The 25,977-nt window shown below is 46.9% G+C and overlaps 2 protein-coding genes across 4 annotated transcripts; both read right to left on the bottom strand.

The window, feature by feature from the left end:
- Positions 1-11,447: 11,447 nt before the first annotated feature.
- PPP1R18 (protein phosphatase 1, regulatory subunit 18) lies at positions 11,448-18,934 on the bottom strand. The gene is made up of 3 exons (XM_006896219.1): positions 17,321-18,934; positions 12,290-12,500; positions 11,448-11,467 (listed from the first exon to the last, which is right to left on the bottom strand). The coding sequence occupies exons 1-3, from the start codon at positions 18,932-18,934 to the stop codon at positions 11,448-11,450; spliced, it is 1,845 nt and encodes a 614-aa protein (XP_006896281.1).
- Positions 18,935-21,393: 2,459 nt separating this feature from the next.
- On the bottom strand, positions 21,394-23,659 carry NRM (nurim (nuclear envelope membrane protein)). Of its 3 annotated transcripts, none has more exons than XM_006896216.1 (4): positions 23,517-23,659; positions 22,767-22,963; positions 22,023-22,199; positions 21,394-21,675 (listed from the first exon to the last, which is right to left on the bottom strand). In XM_006896216.1, the coding sequence occupies exons 1-4, from the start codon at positions 23,644-23,646 to the stop codon at positions 21,394-21,396; spliced, it is 786 nt and encodes a 261-aa protein (XP_006896278.1). In that variant the 5' UTR covers positions 23,647-23,659. The 3 variants fall into 3 exon arrangements, with proteins under 3 accessions (XP_006896278.1, XP_006896279.1, XP_006896280.1); XM_006896217.1 differs by having other exon boundaries at positions 22,023-22,217; positions 23,517-23,646; XM_006896218.1 differs by lacking the exon at positions 22,023-22,199 and having other exon boundaries at positions 23,517-23,646.
- Positions 23,660-25,977: the final 2,318 nt, after the last annotated feature.

The following is a 25,977-nucleotide window of genomic DNA, read 5'->3' as shown; positions in this document are numbered from 1 at the left end:
AAAGCATGAGTAGGTGAGCTCTGGTGGCTGAGTGGCAAGAAGCTGCACTGCAATCACAGAGGTGTGTGGTTCAAATCCACCAGATAATGTGCTGGAGAAGGAGGGACAATCTCCTCCTGTATCAATCAGATTCGATTTGACGGCACACACACACACACACACACACACTTTTTAAAAAAAGAATATATGAAGAAAACAAGATGTCATTACAAAGACAAAAGAGAAAAACAAAAACCAAAATTGATGTCAGAAGTCAAAACAAAGGAAAAACTTATTGAAGTAAAAGAGCCTAAAAGAAAGGCAGCTCAAGAAGTCAAAATGAGGTATAATGATGGAATATACAGAAAGATGAGATTGGGAAATAAAAAGGAAATAACTCACTTGTCATTTCACAAGCTGAAAGAACTGAAAAAAAAAAAGAAATAAAAATTCAAGCCTCAGGTGGCAATACATAGAGATGCTATGGTAAAATCTTGACTGACCCAGAAAGCATCAAAAGAAGATGTGGCATTTCCTCAAAAAGCTGGACATAGAAATTCCATAGGACCCAGCTATTACACTGCTAGGAATATACCCCAAGAATTAGAACTGAGACATACATGGAATCTGTACATTAATGTTCATAGTAGTGTTATTCACCATTGCAATAACATGGAAATAGCCCAAATGTCCAACCACAACCAAATGGATTGAGAAATTGTGGTACATTCATACGATGGAATGCTCTAGTTCGGAGGCTCATGTGATAGGATTCTGGAGGGTAAGGTCTCTTGTTTTATTTGAAAGTCAGATGTAAACTGTTTGATTATTTTTATTTTGTTCACAATCAATTGTGAGCTGACTGGTTTCCTGGATTTACTAGGTTTAGCTAACAATCAGCTGGGGCTGGAAGTCTCAAGTCAATCAGGACCTGGTGGGTGGGCCTTTGTATTTAAAAGCCAGTTGGGCCGTGACTAAGTTTGGAAGCTAAAGTGTAAAGCAGTTGGATTCTGGAGGGTAGGTTCTCTTGGTTTAGTTGAAAGTTGGGTGTAAACTGTTTGGTTGTTTTTATTTCATTCATAATCATGTGTGAGCTGATTGGTCACCTAAACAACCTGCCTTTGGAAACTCTATGAACATTAGAGAAACAACATAGTTATAGAACAGGGTTCAGATCTTTTGTTCATAGGGTCGCTATGAGTCATACGTGACTCGATGGCACTTAACGATTACAACAACACACAATGGAATACTATGCAGTGTTCAGGAACAATGATTTTTTAAAAATTACTACATAACTTGGAAGAGACTGGAGAGCACTATGTTGCATGAACAACTCAGTCTCATAAGGATAAATGCTGCATAAAAGCATTATTGTAGAAATAGAAAGGTAACCAGTAAAACATGTATGATATCTAAGGTGGCATAGGAGCAGAGGGGTGAGGATGGGTAAGGAAGAAATCATGGGTTGCACAAGTTGGAGGGGGAAGAGGTAAAGGAAATGGGAAAGATCCAGTGGGGACCTGGAAAAAACAGGACAGTGGTAGACATAGTTCAATGGTGGTTAATTTTATAGAACATATTAAATTGAGAATGATTGTGTGAAACACAATATGAATGAAGGATTGTATGAAACACAATGTATATGAGCTTTGTAAGTAAACCAATATAAAATAAAAGTGGAAAAATAATATATGACAGGCTCTCTCTCCTGCTTCTGGCCACATAACAAAAGGTTTTTGGGTCCATTCCTGACCTTCCAGGGCTGTTTCACCCCCTTTATTTACTTTTCTCTTTAATTCTTCTTCACAGCCTATCTATCTTTCACCAAACATGCCTCCTTTGCATTACCTTAATAAACCATTTTTATTTGTTTTCACAAACTTAAAAAATAAAAAGAAGATGATGGCCAAAGCACACAGAATTATTTACCAAAAAGAATTGGCCGACATTGAAATATATCTGGAAGTAGCATGTGATCAATAGCCAATGGTAATGAAGGAGGAAGTATTTTTAGACAGATTGAAAAACTGACCTAGAGGCAAACTAAAAGACATTAATTTATTGGAACAGGAAATTTACTGACCAGAGTGAGGGGAGTGCAGCTGCACTACTCAGATGGCAGCCAGCTGGAAGATTTCCACCAAAGCTACATAAACACACCCCAATACATAGCAAAATCAAGAATTACAGAGACTGATGGGAAAATAATCAGCAATACACAAGCTTAGTTTGGGGGGGGGGCAGGCAACCCCGCCACCTGCTTGATAAGAGGAAGAAACCGTTCTAGGAAGAATGGTTGCCCTTATTCTGGGAAAATCCAGAAGAACATGTCTAATGGAAAAGCAAGTCTAAGAAGACTCAACCAGCTTAGTATAAACATAGCCATTTGGGAGCAGGTATAGGATATATAATGACAGAAGAAGAGTCTATGTCTTTGAGTTGGCATGTTAGGAAAGAGTGCTGAATATTCCATGGACTGCCAAAAGAACAAACACGTCTTGGAGAGAGTGCAGCCAGGCTGCTCCTTAGAAGCAAAGATTGATGAAACTTCATCTCACATAATTTTGGCATACTGTTAAGAGAGGCAAGTCCTTGGAAAAAAGACATCAACCTTGGAAAGGTGAAGAATCAGTGAAAGAGAAGACCCTCAACAAGATGGATTGGCGCAGTGACTATAGCAACATCAAACAATGCATCCAAGAAGTCAAGGATAAGGATCCATATGTGCCAGTTCCATTTCCCAACAGTAGTTTACAAGTATTTCTAAGATTGTTGTCGTTGTTAGGTGCCGAGTCGAGCACAACTCATAGTGAGTGATCTGAACCCTGTTCTATCCTGCACTATTGTCACACTTCCTGACACATGAGCCCATTGCAGCAGTCACTATATCAGTACACCTGGTTAAGGGTCTTCCTCTCCTTCGCCAACCTTCCACCTGTCCCAACATCATGTCCCTCTCCAAGGAATAGCACCACCTAGCAACATGTCCAGAGTATGTGAGGCAAAGCCTCATCATTCTTGCCTCCAAAGAGCACTCTGGCTGCACCTCTCCAAAACATATTTGTTCATTCTTTTGGCCATCCATGAAATGTTCAGTGCTCCTCTCCATCACCACAACTCAAAGGCATCAATTCTTTTTCTGTCATCCTTATTCATTGTCCAGGTTTCAGATATGTATCAAGTGACTGGAAAGACAATGGCCTGAATCAGATGCATCTTAGTCCTCAAACTGACATACTACTCCTCAATAATTTGGAAAGATTCCTAACTGCAGATTTTCCCAGTGCAATGTGTCATTTGACAGTTTCAATCTCCTCTCCATCCATGATTATGCTGCCTACCAGTCCAGTGATAAGAATCTTAATTTTCCTGACATTGAGATGAAATCTATACTGAAGGCTGCATTCCTTGATATTCTGCAACAAGTGTTTCAATCCTTCTCACTTTCAGAAAGCAAGGTTGTGTCATCTGCCTAACATTGATGAATCTCCCCCCAATCTGATGCCATACTCCTTGCCATAGAGTCCAACTTCTCAGATGATTTGCTCAGCATACAGATTGAAACCGTGTAGAGAGAGAATACAACCCTGACACATTCCCTTCCAAATTCCAAACCATGCAGTGCTCCCTTGCTCTGTTTGCACAACAGCCTCCTGATCCAGGTATAGGTTCCTCCTGAGTACAATCAAGTACTTTAAAGGGAGCTCTGGTGGCCTAGTGGTAAGATGCTGCACTGCAATCCCAAGGGTGTATGGTTTGAATCCACCAGATGCTGTACTAAAGAAGGAGGGGCAATCTTCTCTTGTGCCAGTCAGATCTGATTCGATGGTATACAACAAGAAAAAGGGAAGGGAAAAGAAAAACAATCAGGTGCTCTGGGATTCCCATACTTCTCAGTGTCAGTCCCAAGTTGTCATGATCCATACAGTCAAATGCCGTTGCATAGTCAATAAAGCACAAACAGACATTCTTCTGGTATTCCTTACTTTCAGCCAGGATCCATCTGACATCAGCAGTGATGTCCCTGGTGCCATGGCCTCTTCTAAATCCTGCTTGAACTTCTGGCAGTTCCTTATCTAAATACTGTTCCAGCCATTTTTGTGTGATCTTCAGCAGTATTTTGCTTGCATGTGATATTAATATTGTTCAATAATTTCCACATCCAGTTGGATCACCTTTCTTGAGAACAAGAACAAATATGGACCTCTTCCAATCTGTTAGCCAGACAGCTGTCCTCCAAATTTCCTGGCTTAGACAAATGAGTGCATCCAAGGCTGCATATGTTAATTGAAATACATCAACTGGTATCCCATTGAATCCTGGGGCCTTATTTTTGCCAGTGTCTTCTAAGATGGACTGGTTGATTTTTCCATCTCACCCAGATTAAGTGGAGCAGGTTTAGCAATAGAAGAGGAGAATCTTTCTAAGAAGCAGAATTCAGCACACATCTTTCAAAGTCAGAGATCATTGCACCAATTAGACTAGGATCTACACAAGAGCAGCAGTAGCTTTAGAGAGGAATCCGAAACCAACATGAAACAGAGCTGACCCGGGACTGCTGCCCTATGGAGCCAGAGCTAGGGGCTTCCACCTAAGCTTGCTGGAGACTGAGGAGAGATGCCATAACTGCCAGGATCAACGAAACTTTGTGAGGAGCTCTGGTGGAATAGTGGTAAGGATTTGCACTGGTAACCCAAACGTATGTGATTTGAATCCACCAGCTGCTCTGTGAGAGAAAGGTGGGCAGTCTCCTCTCATGTAATTAACAGACTCTGAAAACCTATTGGAGAGTCAGCTATTGGTTGGTTCTGACTCTATGGTACACAATAACAAGAGAACTTGGTGACACTGACCTAAATCATGAGGTCTTACGTCAAAGGGCCTATGGGAACAACTGAATAAAGAATTGTATCCTGTTGCCAACCTGAATGGTAGTTTGTTAACTTCTCTAATAAACTCCATAACCATGAGTATGATTTTGTAAGATCTGTGTGGGCACTTCAGTAGTCAGGAACTCGGTAGTAGCACAACAGTGAGTTAACAGTCGTAGACCCAGTAGCAGAGAAGTAGGGAACTCTGGTAGCCTAGTGGTTAAAGATATATGCTGCAAAGCCAAAGGCAGGCGGTTCAAATCCACCAAATAATCTGTGGGAGAAAGATAGGCTGTTTTCTCTTGTGCAATTTAAAAGCCTCTGAAAACCCACTATGAGTTGGTTCTGACTCAATGTCACTTGATAACAACAACAGTAGAGCAGTACAATTGGTGTTGGAATTAGTAGAAGTGGGTAGAAGAATGTGGAGGCCATGTCTGATCTTATAGGAATTGGTTTTATGTTGTAGATATTTCTGATGGGAACTGTTCCCCTTTATGAAGGTAATAAAGGTCAAATGCAGACATTCCCATGTACCCTCCCCCCAATCTTTTTATATGTAAATGTTGAAATTGATGTTATAGAATATGTATGTATGGTTGGATAATAAATTTTTGCTTTGTAAACTTTTATTCAAATCACAATAAAAACAAATTAAAATCTTCACAACTGGACCAAGAGACATTATTGTGATCAGTGCAGAAAAAGACTGAAGTTGTCAAGGATTTCCTTTTACTAGAATCTACAATCAACACCCATGCAGTCAAAAAATTATGTATTGCATTGGGCAAATCTGCTGTCAAGGACTTCTGTAAAGTGCTAAAGAGTAAGAATGTCAGTTAAAGACTAAGGTGTACCAGATGATGTAGGTCATAGTAATTTGAATTGCTTTATATGCATGTGAAAGTTGGTCAGTAAATAAGGAAGACAAAAGAAGAGTTAGTTGATTCCTTTAAATTGTGAAATTGACATAAAATACTGAATACTGAATATAACATAGACATAAGAATAGAGTGTTCCTAAAACCCAATAAAATGCAACTAATCCACCATCATAAAAAAGGAGGAAAAAAAAAAAGAATAGAGTGTTCCTTAGAGGTGAGGGTGGTGAGATTTCATCTCACACACTTTGGGCGTGTTGTTAGGAGGGTCCAGTCCTTGGGAAAGGACTTCGTGTTTGGGGAAAATGAAGAATCAGCAAAGGAAGACCCTCAAAGAAATGGATTGGTGCAAGATAAATGGATAACTGATGCAAAATGGAATGACTGCAAGATGCGCTTCAGCATTGTAGAGCATGAGAATGGTGCAAGATTGTGTACTATTTTGAACTGTTGTCAGAGCTGACTTGATAGCCCCTAACAACAATAATAATGAAGTGCCAAAGAGCAAAGATGCCATTTTGAGGCCTAAGGTGCCTCCGAAGCAAACTATGATATTTTCAATAGCTTCATGTAAAAATAGTGAGGGTCATGCGGGGAGTGCCATATCTGACCTTTACCAACTTCACAGGAGGAAACTACTGCTGCCCACAGCATCAATAACAAAACAAATACCCATGAGGTCAGACAGGTCTCCCACACTCCCATACCTCTTTCTGCTCATCTCAACACCAATCTTACAGCTTGACTGAGTCCAAAAAAATTGGTTATGATAGCTCACGGACCACACAGAACCATACTGAGGGAATAAAAAAGTTAGAATCCAGATTAATACCAAAATAGTCAAGATACTTCCCAAAATGTGCACGCATCACCTCATCCTTGAGCCTTGTGCCTTTACAGGTTTGTAAATTCTCAGTCCTGCCAATATTGCCTCTCCCCCTAATTGCTCAACAAACTTTTCAGTCTTGTCAATACTGACTCCCCCACCCAAGAGTCCCATTTCACACCCAGTTCTCCAGTTCAGCCGCCACTGCTACTGCCATCCCTGAGTGTGTCCTACATTTCACTGGGTTGGGGGAGGTCTCTACTCTCTGGCTAGGAAAGGAATTCCATCTCTTCTGGTGCAGGAAGAATTCCTTCTGGTGAGGGAAAAACTCCTTTTCTCTGAAGCTAGACCTGTTCAATTTATTGATGAGACTAGCCAATTCTCTTGTAGATTGTTGAGACTCACCAGTCCCCTTGGTGGAATGGTAGATAGCCAATCCCTTTGTGGATGGGCCAACATACCTCACTTGCTGAGTCCCACCCCTCCACATGGTCAATCTTCTACACTAGGAAAGCCAGATTAAGATAAAAACTCCACACTTCATATACATGTGAAAGTTGGACAATATTATATGGAAGCCAGTACTGTTCTCCAGGAGGGACAAAGCTGTCAGAATGAATGTGAGGGTGGCACTCAGTGAAGTAAATCCCAGCTTCTGAGTGCTGAATAACCAGGAGGCATCTGGCTGACTACTTCTTGATAGCAAAGCCATTTGTGGTTCTATTCAGCACTCCTTTCTTCAGCACATCTGGCATTTGGACCTTGATCAACATCATCCATAACTGGCCTATCTTCCTATACTCAATGGAAATGGATACCCTTTGAGAGCCCTGACCAAGGAAAAGCTACAAATACAATGGGAGTAGATAAACTATGGGTCCCAATTTACTTCTTCATGCAAGTGTCTGGGTGTCTTTCCTATTGTATTCTATCTCTTGACCCGATTCTACACCAAATCTGATGCTTTTCACTTTCTCACCAACACAGCCTTACTACTCTGTATGTGTTGCCATCAAGTCACCTGCGACTCATAGTGACCGTCTATGTACAACAGCTCTGAAGCCTGCCCTATCCTGAGACAATCTCACTGACTCTGAAACAGCTACTCCCATTACCCCAGTTACTGTGTCAATCCATCAGTATACTTTTGCTTAAGTTATCCCAGTTCTATGGAGTTTGTCTCTTTGGCATCAACAAGTACTAAAGGATGGACTGGGAACAGCTCCACAGGCTGACATTTGAACTGCTTCTTTCCCCTAGGCCACTAGAGCTCCAACAGCTTTCAAAGAAGATATTTGAACATGATTCCCTTTACCACATTAATATTTCTTAAAAGCTTAAATGCTAAACATCCTTCCCCATTATTCTAGGAAGAGATTGGCAAATGGGGCTCCGTGGGTCTAACCATTCTAGGAGCAAATATATTTGAGCCTGGAAAAGTAGATGAGGTAAAGGTCAAATTCCCTCTCTTCCATAGAAAAAAGCCATGTTTGAGCAACTTGTTTGATGTATCTTTCCTTATCTTGCACCTCTCCCCAACCTTCTAGCTGTGTATTTTACATATACTTTTTTTCCAGGAAAAAGAAAATTGAGCTATGAATATCAAAGACTGAAGAACTTTTCCTTTAGGCTGTGGTGTTGGCAAAGAATATTAAATATAGACTGCCAGAAAAAATGAACAAATCTGCCTTGGAAGTTACGATGACGTGACTTTGTCTCACATACTTTGGGCATTGTAGTGTTAGACTAAAAGTTGACTTTTCTTAAATTTTTAAAAGTATTATTGTTTTATATGAGTGTACCATCTTCTTCAGCAGAGCATCCAATGGACTTGAAATGTGTACCTCTGTGATTGCAGTGCAGCTTCTTGCCACTAGGCAACCGGAGCTCACCTTCTTTTCTCTCCTTTTTTTTTAAGCCATTTAGCCTCTGGTCTCCAGCTACCTTAACTGCAGACACATGGTCTTGCAAATTACCACCATGTGTGGGACTAGAATAAGAGAAGGAGTGCTTCCCACACTGAGGAGCAAGATTTGACACGAGCAAGGCTTATGGTGGCAAGACCAGGTAAGAGTGAGATCCTGATGGAGGAGAGACTGTTGGCACTGCTGTGGATAAACATTGACAAAGTGTGACCAGAGGCTTCTTGCATTTGTGCTGGCCACAGTTAAAGGTTTGGCTGTTCTTGTCAGATGTTTGAAGGAGAAACTGGTTTATAACTATTCTGAGGCAAACATTGCTGGATAGTTTAGTTATAACTACTTTGAGGCAAACCTTGCTGGATGATTTGTAGTTAATTGCTGAACTGAAACCACAACCTAGACTTATTGAGGAATTGTGCCTTGGAGCTGCTGAGCTAAAGCCTTGATTGTATAGTGAGATATTCTTTGCCTATCCCACTCACTTCACTAATAATCCCCATTGTTGGTACCATAACTGTGTTTGTGAGTTAACAACAAATAAATGAACCTCTTGCTGTTCCTGGGGCTCTAGAGGCACCATGGTACAGGGCTGTGGGCTCTTGATTTGCTTTCTGTTCTGGGGCAGTGAAGGGCTGTGCTATTCTTACTCCCTCTGGCCCTTCCAGAGAGGTTCTCTTGGCCCTATGTCCCTATGACCTGTTTTCTGCTTTTTAGACAGGCATGTTTTCAGGAGAGATGAGAATAATTGAATAGTAACTGCAACAAAGGGCTTAAGCTTAACAGCAATTGTGAGGATGGCACAGAATCAGGGAACGTCTCATTCTGTTGTTCATGGTTAAATTAAGCTTCATAGTTGCAGCTGACTTTCCAGGATCTAGCAACAAACCAAGAATTCCATGCTCAAACCCTCTCTGAGCTGGTAGCTCATTCATTATACACTTTGCCTGTCACAGATCTTTGGCATATGCTTAGGATTCATGTCTTAATTTTTTTTCATGACAAGAAGTCTCTATGATTAGATTAAGAGGCATCCTGAGTAGCAGTAAAAGAACTAGAACTTCTCATCTAGGCCTTTACTAGCCTTGAGGGCTGGGCTGATACATCACTTGGTAAAATGTTGCCTGTGTATGGTGCTAAAGTGTTTGATTGCTATGTGAAAGATGTAAGTTTGTCCAAAGAGAATTTGAGATCATCTATTTGGGAGAAAAAAAAATCACCCACTGGAACACCTATGGAACACAGTTCTTTTCTAGCATGTATGTTGTCACAATGAATCAAAATCAGCTTGATAGTAATTGAAAAATAAACCACAGATGCACCACATTTCTAGAAGATGTTCTTTGAAATGGGAAAATCTACTGTTAACAATTCTTGGCTACCAAAGGGATGAATTTATTCATGGATCTTAACCCTTTAAACCCATGACAGATTTTGATACATACATACCGATTGTGATACTCCACTGGGTTTCCAAAGTCATAAATCTTTCCTGAAGAAGACTGCTTATCTTTCCCCTGTAAAGCAACTGGTGGGTTTGAACTGCTGACCTTTTGGTGTATAACACCTAACACATTGCACTAGCACTCCTTCTTAGCACTTTAGGAAGGTAACAGATATTGTCTATCAGAGACCAGTTTTCAGGAAACTCTCCTTCTGTAGATATGAAATTTTACAATACTTTCAGGGGATTACTGTTGGTGGCTCCCAAGATGTTATGTAATGCCCTTTACATGAGTTTTATGACACATATTACCTGGCTGTTTGTACTGCAGCAGTCTCTGACTACCACAATCCTTTAACTCAGCATCCTCTACTTCAGATCTTTTAACTCCTTTCATCTACTAATTCATTTGTTCATTTTATTCAGTTTTGCAATTCTTGTGTGCCTACTAGGTTCCAGGCAAAAAAAAAATGTCCACCCTCATGATACTTTCAATCCAGTGAACACTCAACTGTCCTTGCTCATATCTGTTATTGTTCTGCAAATTAAAACCATGAAAAGCCCTCATTTCACAGTTCTGGCCACTTCCTCTTTATCACTAAAAGGCAAATGGGTGAGGCTGGGAATGAGGAACTTGGAGTCTCCAAGGTCCTCCACACACTTAGTTTTCCCACTAAGGAAAACAGCAGGAAAATCAGAGAGACTTCTGTTTTATTATGGAAAGTTAAAAAAAACAAACAAACCACAATTAATAAAGGAAAAGTGAGGTGCCTCCTTCATCACCCCACGCTCTTAAAATTCATTTCAATTGTGAAATTAGGAGGAATAGAATTAAATAACTATCTTGGAATACAAAGTCAAGATTCCCAGTCTTTCCTCTTGGGAAAAACTGAGGCACAGTAATACTGAGCAAAAATGGGAGGAGCTATGTCCCAGGGTACACCCAAGGAGGCAACGGGGAGGGGTGTCACATAGACTGGGGGATGGGCGTGGCTTGTAAACCTGGGTTTTGGCTGCATCGTGCTGGGAGCTGGAAGGGTTTGTAATCCACACTGTGGTCAGGAGAGGGGGCAGGTTCTGTAAACACAGGGTGGCATTATTGAGATCAGAGTGCAGGCCAGACTTCCCAGGGACATAGATGAGTGCTTAAATCCTGAGAGGACCCCAGGGAGATGGGTAGCTGAGGAAGACTTTGGGGACAGTGTCCTTGCCCATGGAATGGAGGAGACATGCCATCTTCATACACCCTACTCCCACTCCAGTGGGCCCTGTGCTTCCATCCATGGCCTGGAACTCACTCTTGGATCACCTGGAGGCGCCAACATGTTTGACACACCATGGGCATTGGATGAGAGTTGAAGTTGGACAACTGGCTCTGCCTGCAGAAACAGGATGAGAAAAGCAAGCTGGGGAACATTGTCCTTCCCAGCCACACTCATATTCAGGGTCTGTCTACTCAGGATCTTCTAAGCTCCAGGGTCTTCAGTTCTTCAAAGGAGAAAAATATATCTTCTCTGTGAAAGGGTCACCTCCGGCAAGACTCATCTGTGCAAGGGGAGATGACAAGAAAGAATGAGCAAGGAGGACCTTTGTCTCCTGCCCTCCCACCCAAAGCTGAAAGGACGACTGGCAAAAGAGTGCTCTATCTTCCTCCTCCTGCATGTTTGTTACTACAAGTAACAGGGACCATCAGTCCTTTAGCTTGCATTCTGTTCAGGCACTTACGTTAGAGGTAGGTGCCAAGTGAGTCACTGGACTTGTAGTGTATGATCATGCTCCATGAGATTTTGAGGTTGGATGGGAACAGATCACCACATATTTCTTCCACAGATGGCTCAGTCAAGTCAACCATTCAGTTAGTGGCCAGGTTTGCATCACCTGGGTGCCTTCTTACAGTTATATGAGAATGTAATTCTAATTTCATACAACACCAAAGGAAGTTAAGTAACTTGGTATCCAAACATGGTTTTGGATGATGAACCAAAAGAATTTGATTCTCTCAACAGTTCCTGAAGGTTATCGTTATTATCAACTTCGATTCAGAAAGGAAAAAACAGAGGTCAAACGATTTTGCTAAGGACACAGCAGGAAAAAAAAAGATAAGCCAGAATTCAAACTGGGGCCTGTCTGACCATGTGTTTGGAGCTATACTAGAGCACCAGAAGGAGCCTTGGTCTTGAAGCCTGATATGCACTTCGTCGTCCAGTGCCTTAGTTTCCCCATCTATAAAAGGAGAGGCTAGGCTAGAGGTTTTGCCAAGTCCTTCCCAAGGGCTAATATTGATGTAAACCTATTCCAGCCCTCCTGGGGTGCGGTGCCATCCCCACACACCAGGGGGCACCCGGGGACCGGCAGCGTTTCTCTCACCCACTATCAGGGCCTTGGTTCGCAGCCCGCCCTGGAGCTCCCGCTGCAGGAGCAACAGCTCTTCCTCATCTTCTTCATCATCTGGCTGGGATGGTGGGGTGCCTGGAGTATTGGGGGCCTCTGGCTCTGGGCCCAGCTCCTCCAGTACTGAACTCTCAGAGGGGTACTGGTAAGTCGTCTCCAGGGCCGTCTCGCTGAAGGAGATCTTGAGCTGCATATGAGAGAAGGAAGAGGAGATTGGTCAACCCAGAGGATGGCTGGAGGAGCAGGTGGGAGTGGGAGGCAGAGGCTGGGCGAGGGCACTCTACTGACTCCCTTCTCCCGCCACTCTGCCATCTAGTCTCCCTCTTAATACTAGCTTATCAATCCTAGATGCCCTCTCTTCAAACATGCTATTTCAAAACCGTCAGACTTTGGCCTGTGCTCTGGCAGGGGCTGTGCAGGCAAAAAGTGAGTAATACAGACCAAGGTCCCAGCTCTTTAGAGCGTAGGCGGTAATGGGTAAAAAATAAAATACAGAGATAAATTCTGTGACTGAACCCCCTCCCCCACCCCCAGAACACAGAGGGCATTCTAGAAGGTCTCCCAGAGGGGGTGAAATTTGCATTGACTTGACAGGAAAGAGGTGGATGAAAGAGTTGTTTTTCTTCTTGTTAGGTACCATTGAGTCAACTGTGACTCACACTGACCCCAAGGTTCAACCTTGCCCTGTCCTATGCCATCCTCACGATCTAATGCTTGGACCCATTATTACGGTCACTGTGTCAGTCCATCTTGTTAGGGGTCTTTCTCTCCTCTTTACCAGCATGATGGAGAGGGAGTCCCTGGCAAATGGAAGTATCGTTTTCCAGTTCTCCATATTAATACATGGATATATGCTATTAGGTGCCTTGGAGTCAGAACAAATTCATAGCTGACCCTCACTCAGTAGGTTTTTGGAGGCTATAAATCGCCCAGGAGGAGATTGTCTGTCCACCAAGTGGAGAGTGGATTTGCACTGCCAGAGAGGTACCGCCTTTGGATTAGCAGCGCACTCCCTAGAGGCTAAGCTCCCTGTCTATGTCCTTAGAACCTTGGGTTTCCCCTGGAAAACCCAGGATCCTGGACACTTGCCCCTCACTTCTCTCCTCTGGCTGGAACAGACTCAGAACAAAGGGGACCTAGGGCTGAGAGGGGCAAGAGACCTCTGCTCAACACACCAGGGAGATGAGCCCTGAGGTAGTGGGGTATTGAGAGCAGAGGAAAATGCACAGAGAGATGCCAGAGGAGCAGGCAGAGACAGAGCAAAAGACCAGAGGAAAAAGTATGGAGGGTAAACACTGTCCCAAGGGCAGGCTGAGCCCCAGCTGTTCTGGTTGCCTTTCCTCCCTTCCCTTTTACTCTCCTAAGAAGCTCAGGGTGAAGGGGCAGAGTGGGATTAACTAGGTAGCCAAATGGATTAGGGAGAGAAACAGGAGGATTCCATGTACTTGGAAAGGTCCAGATGTTCTACTCAGGCCTTTGCTGGAGTCAGTTTATGACTATCTGCATGGACTAGGGTGTAGGAAGAGAGAAGCCAAAGGGTGAGCAGGTGGTCGGCTCAGGGTTGTGTGGGATGGGACATCTGGATCCCCGCAGGAAGCTGGAGCTCAGAGACTAACTACATCACTCTGACTTCAAATCCTCTACTGCTTCCTCATTTGAGAACAAAAGCCAAAAGGCTGACAGTGGCTCATGTGCCCCTCCCCACACCCAATCCAGGCATATTGGCCTTCCTTTCCTCCAAGCCCACCAGGTCCACTCTCACCTTTGCCCTGCCTGTTCCCTGTGCCTGAAACTTCCCCTAGGTATCTCCCAGGGTTCCCTTCCTCTCAATCTTCTTATTATAAAGTTGCTATATTCACTCTCCCACATCTCTTCTCTCTAGGTTCCATTTACCTCTTTTCTAATTTCTGCCCCCCCGCAACAGTTCCCACTTTCTACAGAATTTGCTCATCTGTCACCCCAACCTCTTCTATCAGAGGACAGAAATTTTTGTCTAAAAAAAGTGCTTGGCACACAGTAGGTATCCAATCAATGTTTGTGAAGTGAACTGATAAGAGATGGAAGTTGCACAACAGGAAGATAAAGGTTCATCCAGAATTCTGAAAAGGTCTCAACAGAGGACAGAGGTTGGGGAAGCAATATAAGAGAACCCAGTCTGTGCGGTAGAACCGTAGTACACACTGATAAAACTGCCAAGGGAATTTAGTGACAGCAACCAGATTCTACACATCCCATTCTATTTTCTCATCACATCCATGTTTGGGATAATAAGGTTCCTGGGCAGTACTGTTACTCAGTGCTGTAACTCAGGGTATGATACCCTCATGGACCCTCTCACATAGCAGATCATACAGAATCCTGTCAGGTCCTTCCCTGCACCCCCCATCTAGGTGCTCCCATATGTCCTTGGTCAGTGAGGTCATACTTTTCATGCTACTGTGGGTAGCCCAGGAGCCACAGGTTCCATCCTCCTACACCAGCTCCTGGCCTAGCTACACCACAGCACCCACACCTAGCCTAGGCCTCACCAGTGCCCACAGCTTACATGGATCAAAACTGTTACAGTCAGTCATTTTGGTGTCACTCCTTTGATAAGTGCACTCCCCTGCTGGTCCACTGTCCTGGGTGGTGCAAAGGATTTGTAAGCAGCTACTAACCAAAAGTCTGGAGGCATGACCTCACCCAGTAGCACCATGGAAAAAAAGGCCTCAATCTGTGTCCATAAAGATTACAGCCAAGAAACCTCTGTGGGTCAATTCTACTCTACAATGGAAGCAACTCCATGACAAGGGATTTGGTTTTGCAATAACAATCTCCATCATTCATTAACCATTCTCAGAAGAAGGATGCCTTTGATTTGCTCTCAGTCTATGTCTGTCTCTTCCCACTCCCACCCCCTATCCTGCCCCTCTTCTCACTCCCCTCCTCAGACTTTTGACTGGGCTTCTCAGGAATGCACAGCCTGCATGACAGTGGGGGGAGTGGGCAGGGGGTGACTCACTTGCTCTTCTCTCATCAGCTATATAAGGTCACAAGGGGGCCAGGGAAGAGAAGGGCGGGCCTCTCAGCCAGAGATATCCCCAGTAGCTGCCAAGGCTGGGATTTCTCTCCCAATGTCAGAGATCAGTTTGATGGAATTAGCGTGCAAGAAGAATTATTTAGGGAGCGGGTGGCAAGGGGTGACAGCCCTTTGTAACACTGAGTCAGTGGGCTGGGGTGTTGCTGATGAACAAGAGGCTACAAGAAGAGCTGAGAGAGGATGGAAGGGTGAGGTGTCTGGGTCTAGGAAACTGTGCTGCTTCTTCCCCACCCCCAACCCAGAAGACTGCTTCCTTATTCTCTCACCACATCCTGAGCACAGTTCTGGCAGGCCCTGGACCCAGCCTTCCCCACCAGCCTTCCGGCCCCCACCCCAGACTTCCTGTTTGGCCGATCTGCTTCCAGCTCCCCTACTCTCTGACCTAGCAATGGTCACCATCCCTGGTCCTGCTCTCTACCAGGTTCCTGGATCCCAACAGATGGACACTGGGATTTGGAATCCAAAGTGTCTCACTTCCTTTTTCTTCCCAAAGCACAAGCTGACCTTAGTAGGAAGTGACCTTTCTGAACACCTCCCCCTCATAGTCTCCTGACCTACCTCTTTTGTATTTCCCAGCCATCAGAGGCTTCTAGAATGGGAGCATAAGTGATAGGTGGAGATGAATCTGAGGACCAAATGACCACTAGGCATAGCCTAGATATTTAGACCCTAAGGCTTCTCACTGACATCGAAGATCTAACAACCAAATGCTAGGATGTAAGATGAGAACTGAAGGCCAGGAAGGGCCTCTAGTTTCTGGATGGCTCATGAGAGGATGCTCAGGGCTCTAGTTGAGAGTTGGAAAGATAGGGGAGATACTGCTGCTGCTGCTGGTTGGAGTTCCAATACTTTTTCTTGCTGCTGTGTCTTTTAGCTGGAGGAACCTGAATCTGATGTGACTGAGCTATCTTTCCCTAGAGATTTTTAAGCTGGGGACAGAAAGAACTGGGCTAGGGGAGAAGTTAGCCTGAGCCCTGCCACTTCCCTGTAGTCTTTATTCAACCTAACCTCTGACCCTCTGCCCACCATTCCCCAACTCCTAAGTTACTCCTCAGCCTTCCAGATGTTGAGAACTGTGTGTCAGAATTTACTTCTCTCTTCTTCTACCCCAAAGGGAAAGAGAGGCCAGGAGGAAAGGGGAAAACCAATTGCTGAGCCAGTTCTGGAAGGGAGGGGAAGCCCAAAGAGGAAGAACGGGGGAGTGAGGGGTGAGGGTATTTTGGAAGAGGAGAAGGCTTTTCTTGTCCCAAGAGAGAAGGAAGCACTGTCTGAAATGGTAGCCCAGCTGGGGGTGTGTAACCCCAAGGTCACCCATTTCAAATGGACTCTGTGTGTCTCTCCTATGGGGCAGACTCAGGGTTCAAAAGCCTTTTCTCTGCTCTTTGGCTAGCCCTGTTCCCTCTCATAGCTCTCTCCCTGGATGTCCCTACTCAGCGCTGCCCCTTTCTTCCTTAGGACTGGGAGGGAGACCTTCCTGTCATATTCCCTACTGTTTCTTTCTAGAATCTGTAACTCATCTCTTTGGCTTCCCTAGATTTCTCTGGACCTTCTCTCTGTCTCATCCTCAGCTCTCATCGCCCACCAGACCGGCCAGGCTGGGTCCCACAGGAACAGAGGAAAGGAGGGAAGGAAACGGAAAGAGGGAAGAACTCAGTGCCAGAGGGAAGGGAGAAAGAGCTGGGTAGGCACACCCTGGGAGACACACCCAAAGCTGCTGCTGGCTCCTCAGGGCTCAGAAAGGAATGGAGCAGGATGACAGCAAGAAAGGGGGGGGGTGTGCACCGAGGGAGGAAGGGTGGTGGCTGGAATTAGCAAGAAATAATAGAGGGAGACAAGAATACAAGGGTATAAAAATGAAAGAAAGTACTGGTGCCCAGAGAGAACTGTTCCACGGGCACCTAAGAAGTCTGGCTTGGCTGATCCCCTACCTGTTTGTGGTGCCTTTCAGGGGACCCCTTGACAAGGCAGCTGCGGCTGAGACGGAGGTAGCCCCCCAGAACCAAGATCTCTTCAGCAGTCGGGTACCGCTTCTTCCCAGTCCCAGGGACTGCAGCATCAGCTGTGGCCGGGGCTGCTGGAGGGACCTGGGCCTGGGCTGCAGGGGGCACAGACCGCCGGGGGTTGACTGTGAAGGTGTGTCCACTGCGGCGGGGGCCCCCCACCCCTGGCCCTGCCTTTACCCCATAGAACAGCCGGCTCATGAGGGGATCCCCAGGGGGCTGGGGTACAGGTAGGGCAGGGGGTGGGGAAGACAGAGGGGTTGGTGATGGGAGCTGGAGATCCACTGCTTCCTCTTCCTGCTGTCGAGGGCCTCCTGTCCCAGCGTCCTCTGGTGGGAGGGGGGAGGGCACAGAGCAGCGGTTCTGCAGAGCTCTCAGAGGCCTGCTCTGAGTCCCTGCCTCCTCTTCCTCCTCAGCCTCCTTTTCTCCAAGGTCCACCCCAGGTGGCCCCAGCCGCTTCTCAACCAACTCTGATGGTTCTGGTTTTTGATTCTCTATGTCTCTGGGTGTCCATTCCCGCACTTTCCCTGAGTTCAGGGTCCATTTCCACCTGTCTGTTGGCCGTGGGCTTCTCTCGCCGTCCTCTGCTAGGCTGGGCCTCTGCTCTGCAGACTCCATGCCCCTGGGACTGTTGTGTTGAGCCTCCCTTGTCAGGGGCTCTGATAGCCATATACTGTCTTCTGAGGCCACCTTTTCTTCTTTTTTCCCACATTCTTCCAAGAATTCTTTGCTTTCCTCTTCTGAGCTTGGCCTCCACTGTGATGCCTCCAGTAGTACCGAATTCTGCTCTTCAGACTCTCTGCAATCAGACCTCCATTTATGGGCCTCTGTCAGGCTCGGCTTCTGGTTACTAGACTCCCCTGGGCTCAGTCTACTTTCCACCACCTCTGTCCTCTTGGGGTTTTGTTCTTGAGGCTCTGCCAGTCTCACACTCCTCTCTGGAGTCTCTCCAGGGCTCAGCCTCCATTTCCGTGCTTCTGGCTGGCCGGAGCTCCTGTCTCCGGTCTCTCTTGGACTCTGCCTCCAATCCCGAGTCTCCAAAGGTCTGGGGCTAGACTCTCGGGATCCCCCTATCCCCAGCCTCTTCTCTATGGCCTCTCGAGGGCTGAGCTTCTCTTCTCTTGACTCTTGTCCTTTGGGGCTCTGATCCCTTGTCTCTCCAGGGCTGAGTCTTCGCTCCCTTGCCTCAAGTGGTCCATACCGTCTCTCAGGAAGCAGGTCTTCACTCCGCTGCTGTTGCTGCTGTTGTTGCCGCTCCTGCCGTATGAATCGGTTCTGGTGCACGGGCCCTATGGCCTCCAGGAGGACAGCCGACTCATCTGGATCTGGAGGCCCAGCCTCTGTCTCTGAGGTCCCAGCTCCAGGGCTAGGCTCCCCAGGGGGCAGCCCTAGCTTGGCCCTTCGGCGCTCCAGGAGCCCCCGCTTCCATGCTGGCATCTGGGACAGGCGGTCTCGCTCAGCCTTCTCTCGGCCACGCACCACTGCCTCCTCCTGCCGACGCCGGGCTAGCAGCTGGAGCTTCCAGTCTGGGATGGTGGCCATGATCGCCTTGGGGTGAGGCTGTGGAGTGCTGGGGCAGAGGACAGGAAGGAGAGGATCGTGAGAGAGGCTCAGGGGTGAGACTGAGGGTGAGGGGGGAGGAAGTGGACAAGGGGCATCAGGAGTCTGAGAAAGGGTAAAGGTAAGAAAGTAAAGAGGAAAGATAGGGGCCAAGGAGAGGAAGCGGGGAGCAGTGAGGTGAGAGGAAGAGCCCTGATTCAGGGCAGAGAGGAAGGAGTCAGATTTGGCAGCACCGGGTTCAGAAGTTTTAGATTCTGTTCCAAAAATATGAGAAGATGGGAGAAAGAGAAGCTAGGGTGAAGGAGAGAAAAAAAGAAGCTGATGTGGAGGCCCCAGGTTCTGGCGAAGCTGTCTCCCAGTGGTCCCTGGGGAGGTGTGTGGAAGGGAGGTCAGAGGGTGACGCTGGGGAAAAGGCGACAGGACCTGGGAAGGTGTCAGGAAGGTGAGGAGGGGTCCGAGAGGGAAGAGGTCTGGGGGGTGGGGGACAGGGAATAGGGGGTGGTGGGGAAAAGAAAAGGAGTGCCGTGGCCGGAGCCTGGCGCGCTGTAGCGGGCCCCGAGGCTGTGGGCTCCCGGCTCCCCTTCCCGTGTGCTCAGCGGCCACGCCCCTCCGCTCCGCCAGCCCCCACCTCCCCGCCCTGCTCTCCGCCTCCAAGGCGGGTCGGGGGAAATACCCTCCCCGGGGACGCTCGCTCGCTCGGAACTCTGGCTGCCAGCACTTTCCCAGAACCATCCACCCCCGCCCCACCAACCCTGTCCCGTCACCCCACCGACTGCGTCCCAGGACCCAGGCGTGCCGAGGACAAGCTCCACAACACTTCTCTCCCAGAACTTGCGAGTCTTGTGTCCAGGTCCCCGCTCGCAGCGAGCCTGGACCTAGCTGGCCATTCCCACTCTGCTCTGATCGCACAATCTCAGCACAAAGAAGAAGCAGCCCAAGAACCAGGACCAGGACTGGAGGCCAAGAGCACACCCCTCCCCAAGGCTAACACCCCTAAGTCAACTCACGCGCTGTGGGTCCCTGGGGGAGGGGGTGCCAAAGAGCCAGGCGTCTGGAGAGAGGAAGAGGAGGAGAGAGGGAGCAAGGGAGATCCGGAGATGGGCGGGAGGGGAGGAGGAGGGAAGAAGGGAGCAGGGGAGGAGGGACGGAGACAGGGACCAGGGGGCTGAGCTGGGGGCGGCGACCGCTTTGTCTGAGAACAATGAGGATAGGGAAGGGGGCGCAGGGTGGAGCCCGAAGAGGGGGCGGAGCTTCCCTCCCCCAGACCCAGCTGGAGGCTTTGCTACGGGACTGCCCATCGTGTCTGACCCCCTGACAGTCTGTGACCAGTCCTCAGGGGCCCTAAAGAGCCTAGGATCCCCACTCCTACCTCACCAACCCAGGGCGGCGGCCAGTGACTCAGGCCCCTCCAGGGACTTGGGGAGGAAGCAGCAGCTGCTCCAAACCAGGCCCGCCCTTCCCATCTCTAGCTGCTCCTCCCCACCCCTTTGCCATCCCGGGTCAGCCTTTGTTACTGTGGGGGTCCAGGGCTGCTGCTGCTGCCCTGCTGTGTGGGCTGGCTTGAATAGGGGAAGGGAACAGGAAGGCTTCATGGAGCCAACTACATTGGAAAGTTCACTTCTCCACCAGATTTGTGGCCCTATCCTCTCTAGCTTCAGTCTGTCTCCTATTGGTCCCCTGGACGGCAGCTGGAGGTAGACAGGACTTAGGAAACTCCATGAAGGTATATGTGGGTGGGGTACCCTCCACGAGTGGCCACTGCCCATCAGTCGCTCAAGGGGACATGGTGGCAACTACAGAAGCTTTGCACCACTAGGCTTCTGTTCCCTTCTTCCCAAGCATTATCCTGTAGCCTGTGAGACACTGAAGACTACAAGCAAAATGTATAAAAGTCTGGCTAAATTTTATTTTCTATGTGCCTCAGGGGAGCAGGGAGCCCTAAGCCACTGTTCTTCTAAAGAGCACTAGAGTCCTCTCAGCGTGGTCCTGGGGAAGGTGCCCAGGGGCGGGGCCTAGGGAGGTGGAGCCCCCCCATGGGCTCTGGAGTAGTGCCTGCTATCTGTGGTCAAACTTTCAGTCCAGCCCAGCTCCTTGGGACAGGATCCAGCCATGGATAAGGGGGAATCCCTGAGTAATAGTGTCAGGGGATTGATCAAGGGGTATCTTTTCCCACGTGGAGAGGCTGGAAGGGAGCTCAAGTTCAAGCCCTATATAGTGAAGGAACAGAAGAAATACATGCCCTCATTTGGGAGGAGGCCTTGTCTGGTGTGACCGAGGCATCTGAATTGAAAGTATAGGGCTGACCCTGAGGAATGGGTTTCAAGTTCAAGGAGTTTAAAGAATGGAGTCCCTGGCTTGAAGTAGCCAGCACTTAGATGTTTGTTGAAGGTTTCTGAATTTTTGGGGAAGAAGTACAAAGCTTAGAACCAAAAGTTAGCTCTTCATTCAGCCTCCCCATCCTGGGGACGGGAGAGCAGGTGGAGTTTTCTTTGCAGCTGGGCCCGGAGGTATCGAAGGTCATGCTGGTCCAATCCATGAGCCAAGCCCAGGTACAGGGTGAGGAGGAGAGCAAGGAGGAGGCGGTCAGTGCCCAGGGTAGGCACCACCCACAGCACAGTCAGCAGCTCTACACATACTGGGTGGCGCAGATGGGAGAAGAGCCTCAAAGCCCGAGGGGATTTCAAGGCCAGTGGCTCTCCAAGCCCCAGAATATGGTAGTATACCTAGGAGAAGAAAAACGACTGAGAAATGGAGTCAAGCCTATTCACAAGTTAACCCTCTGTTTATTCCTCTCTCAGATGCCCTCCTAGAACTTGGACCTGGTACCCTACCTCCTTCCAAGAATTGGGCCGAGATCCTGCTATCTGGGAAGGAGTAAAGAATGGAGTAGGAGACCTATGATGGGGACTTTCCAAGTGGAATGAGGGAGATTGACAGAAAAGGAAGATGAGGGAGTAAAAAGCAAAGGAAAGGTAGTAATGCATTGGAAGGGGAGGACTGAAATCTTTGGGTGGGGAAAAGGAATTTTAGAAAGGGCTGTAGGCCCCAGGTAGGGATCTGGAAACCTCACCTGTTTGAGGCCCATGAGCTCTGCGTAGTCAAAGACAAGAAGGATGCTGAAGATGAGGAGCCAGGAAATGATGTGTAGCACAAAGCAGAGGAGGGGCACCCAGGTGGCCCATGGCTCTGCTCGAGCTTCCCACAGCACAGGACCTCTGGGTATGGATTCCCAGTAGCGCATCACCAGCTGGGGAAGGATGAGGGGCTGGGTATCCTGGCAACCCAGTCTTGAGAGACCCAGACCTAGCTGCCCCACTCCAGGCTGGCCTGCAGCCCTCTTGCATCATGAATGTCACTAACAAATATTCACCATGTGCAGGTTTGCTGGATGGGATCTCAAGAATGTAAAGATGACCTGCCTACCCAGAGGACTTTCAGAATGGGCGTGGTGACTAGACAGAGGAAGCAGCCTGTGCTAAGCACCCAATGAGAAGGCAGAGTACTATTCACTGGGAAACTCTCTTGAGATTTAAGGTGTGGATTTTGAAGAAATGATAGGGGGTGTAGGGGGACAACATGAATAAAGTTGCAAAGATAGAATGCACATGCTGTGCTTGGGGAATGACAAATACACCCTTCTCGATAGAGTAGGATATGTGCTGTGGAGGAACAGAAGCTGAGATTAGAGGCCTGAACACCCTCAACTCTCCTCCCAAACCCACACTTTCGTCAAAAGCATAAGCTCTATGCCCTTCCAACCCAGGGTTCCCCCCAGACTCTGTCCCTTGAGAATTCACCTGCCAAGCCCCAATACCTGCAAGGCCAGAGCAGTGCATGTCACATACAGTGACCTCTGCAGGACCCCAAAGTAGCGGGATGACCATGCCTTCACGGTCTCAGTTGCCATGAGACTGTGCTGCCCCATGAATAAAAGTAGGAGCCCTAGATCCCAAGCAAGAGAGGCAAGGATGCTGGGGTCCTGCAGGGCAGCCAACCATCCCTGGCGGACATCTAGGCGAAGTTCAGAGAGAAAAGGGCAACAGATCAGATATATGGTGAGATACACCCGTGCCCTCATCTCTTAGGACTTCAGGCCCCTTAATGCTTTGAAGCTTCTTCAAGCACTTTCAAGCTTTCCCAGGTCACTATTCCTTTTCCACTTCTTTCTTCCCAGGCCTCCCTCAAAGTAGAAGAGGAGTAACAGAACAGTGACAGCTGGGCAGTCATTAAAGGCATGGCTATAAAGGATATCCTTCAATTACTCCCTTTATTCAGTTCTCCAAATGCCTTCCTCTTTTAAACACTCTTCACAGTCTTCTCCACAGAGCTCATTCCCTAAAATATTTTCACCCTTTCCCTCCCTCCTCAGTCCTCACTTTACCGCCACTCTAAACCGCTTATCCCCGAGTTCCTAATTTAGCTGAGGCATCTGGGCGCTTCCATGGTTAGAGTTCCCTCTCTCGGACTTCCCATCTGTCATCCCTCGCCAAGCCCCGCCCCCACGCCCGTTCCTTCGGCTCCACCTCCCTGCTCTGGAGTCATCGCCCGGGTCCCTCCTCCTCACCCGGGCCGGACTCTGGGACACCTCCAAGGAGTGGCCGGAGGGAAGTAAAGCGCACGAACTCCACTCCAGTGCCAAAGGCCAGAACGAAGGAGACGAGGGCAGCAGGGACCAGGAGCAGCGCAGGGGCCATGACGAGAAACAGAGAGGTGAAGAAAGGGGCGGGCCCGGCTTTCCCGCTGCCGCTAACTCCGCCCTAGGCCCGCCCCCTCGTGGGCTTCCCCCCCCCCCAAGGGCGGGGCCGTGCGCTCCGACGCCTGAGCTTCCGGTCCGCCCCGCAACGCTTGCCCTATCAGGTGGCGGCGTAGAAGCCTAAACACTTTGCCACAGTCAGTAATCCTAGCCTCACCGAGCGGAATGTTGGAATCCCACGTGAGAGGTATAAAGAGCCACAGCCCAGCTGCCTCTCTCGTGGGTTGAACCTCAGCTCTGCTAACAGTTGCTCTCGCAGGGTTTTTTGAAATAGAAAATTTTAAGCACTTTTTCCAAAGAATGAATTAATAAATATGAACTATAAATGCCATCCTTGCTTGGCAAAGGTCATGCTGTTTCTTCTACACCAGTTTTCAGACTAACACGCAGAAAATGCACACAAATGTTTGAGTTTTTCCCAAGTGAAATTCCAATAACATAATTTTAGAGAACAATGTAGTGCCATTTAGCCAATTTTGTATAACCACCAACTCCGGCTGAACTAGAGTTCCAAAACATTTCCATTATCTCAAAATCCTATATTCATTAAGCAATCACAGTCTCCCGACTACGACCACTTCCTTCTGGTAGTCAACATATGCGTTCTATTTATGGACCTACCTATTAGTATTTTCTACAAATGGAATCATTAATATGTGATCACTTGTGTCTGGTTTCTTTCATGTATTTTTTAGATTCATCATGTATCAAGTCCCTTTTCTAAAGCTAATTTTAATTAGTTAAAACATTTGAAATAGATAAAATTATTGAAGTGCATTTCAAACAGTAAAGAGGCACTAAAGTAATAAAGATTTAACAGAGAAGATACTGTGAAGAGATCATTACTGCAAAATACGGAACACTTCACGAATTGCGCGTCATCCTTACGCAGAGACCATGGTAATCTATATATGGCTCCAATTTTAGTAAGCGAGCACTGTATTTATTGCTTTTTGAAAATTTTAAGTCGTTTATTCTACTTAGCATCTATTATCTTATGTTCTCTCTACATTTATCAATGTAAAATTTTAAAATTACATGCACACCCATGTTTATTGCGGCTTTGTTCACAACAGCAAAGAGCTGGAAACAACCCAAGTGCCCATCAACAAACGAATCGATGGAGACACTCTGGTATATTCACACAATGGAATACTAGGCTGCATTGAAAACAAAGAACTCATGAAATATTAAAAATGGGTGACCCAGGAGGGTAGAGAGAATGGTGCAGCAGTGAATGAATGGAAACCCAAAATCTTTGTAAATGTTTATGAAAATTAATAAAATATAATTATAGAAAAAACAAAACAACAAAAAAATGGGTGACCCTGCAGGACATTATGCTGAGTGAAATATCTCAGTCACAAAAGGACAAATACTGTGTAGTGCCACTGTTGTAAAACGGGACTGATGTCGGGGTTAGGGAGAAGAAAAAAGGGGGATAAATACTGTTTAAAGGGTATATATTTATGATTAGGTATTATTGTCATGACATGAGTCCAGAATGAAGGCTGCATAGTGGAGTGGACTTGAGGGACTGTATAACAAAGCATTTTTCTTTTACTTTTCAAAGAGAATGAACTGGAGGGGAAAGGTGGGCAGGGAGAAAAGTGCAACAATGAATGAATGGATATCCAAAATCTCTGTAAATTTTCATTAAAATTAATAATAAAAACTTAATTAAAAATTCCAAAATGTAAAAAAAAAAAGCCAGCTGGACCCAGTTTAGATTATCTCAATTTTGTTGGCAACATCCAAAGCATCATAGTCAGGAGCAAGTCAAACATAGGCCTTCTTCTCTCCATCAGGCCTCATCAAGGTGTTGATCTTGCCTACATCAATGTCACAGAGCTTCTTTACAGCTTGTTTTATTTGGTGCTTGTTTGGCCTTGTCATCCTCAATGAACACTAGTGTGTCGTTATCTTCTATCTTTCTTCATGGCTGACTCAGTGGTCAGAGGAAACTTGATGATGGCATAGTAGTCAAGCTTGTTTCTCCTAGGGGCGCTTTTCTGGAGGTATTTGGGCTGCGTTTGGAGTCTCAGCGTCTTAGGCCACTAGAAGGTGGGTGACAGAGGATCTTCTTTTTTTTTGGCTGTGGATGCCCTTCAGGACTGCTTTCTTGGCCTTTAATGCCTTTGCTTTGGCTTCAGTTTTGAGAAGGGCAAGGGATTCCTTCTTTGCTTTCATTGCTATCTTCGTAGAAAGCTAATGTTATTCCTATTAGCAATAAATAATTCCAATTTTTCTACATCCTCAAAAATCAACTACT

This window comes from Elephantulus edwardii, unplaced genomic scaffold (genome assembly GCF_000299155.1).
Source record: "Elephantulus edwardii isolate Elephantulus edwardi_28Jun2011 unplaced genomic scaffold, EleEdw1.0 scaffold00184, whole genome shotgun sequence".
Classification (NCBI taxonomy): domain Eukaryota; kingdom Metazoa; phylum Chordata; class Mammalia; order Macroscelidea; family Macroscelididae; genus Elephantulus; species Elephantulus edwardii.
Note: the sequence above shows the minus strand (reverse complement) of the source record. Positions and strands in the feature narration are given on the sequence as shown.

What these genes read in the sequence shown, in the direction of transcription:
- NRM (XM_006896217.1), bottom strand. Translation starts at nt 23,646, where the DNA reads ATGGCCCCTGCGCTGCTCCTGGTCCCTGCTGCCCTCGTCTCCTTCGTT. An exon ending in TGTCCCAGAGTCCGGCCCGG is followed by an intron (nt 22,964 to 23,516) that starts GTGAGGAGGAGG and finishes AACTTCGCCTAG; the next exon opens with ATGTCCGCCAGGGATGGTTG. An exon ending in AGCTCATGGGCCTCAAACAG is followed by an intron (nt 21,676 to 22,022) that starts GTGAGGTTTCCA and finishes TTCTTCTCCTAG; the next exon opens with GTATACTACCATATTCTGGG.
- PPP1R18 (XM_006896219.1), bottom strand. Translation starts at nt 18,934, where the DNA reads ATGGCCACCATCCCAGACTGGAAGCTCCAGCTGCTAGCCCGGCGTCGG. An exon ending in CTGAAAGGCACCACAAACAG is followed by an intron (nt 12,501 to 17,320) that starts GTAGGGGATCAG and finishes TCTCATATGCAG; the next exon opens with CTCAAGATCTCCTTCAGCGA. An exon ending in AACCAAGGCCCTGATAGTGG is followed by an intron (nt 11,468 to 12,289) that starts GTGAGAGAAACG and finishes CCCCTTGCACAG; the next exon opens with ATGAGTCTTGCCGGAGGTGA.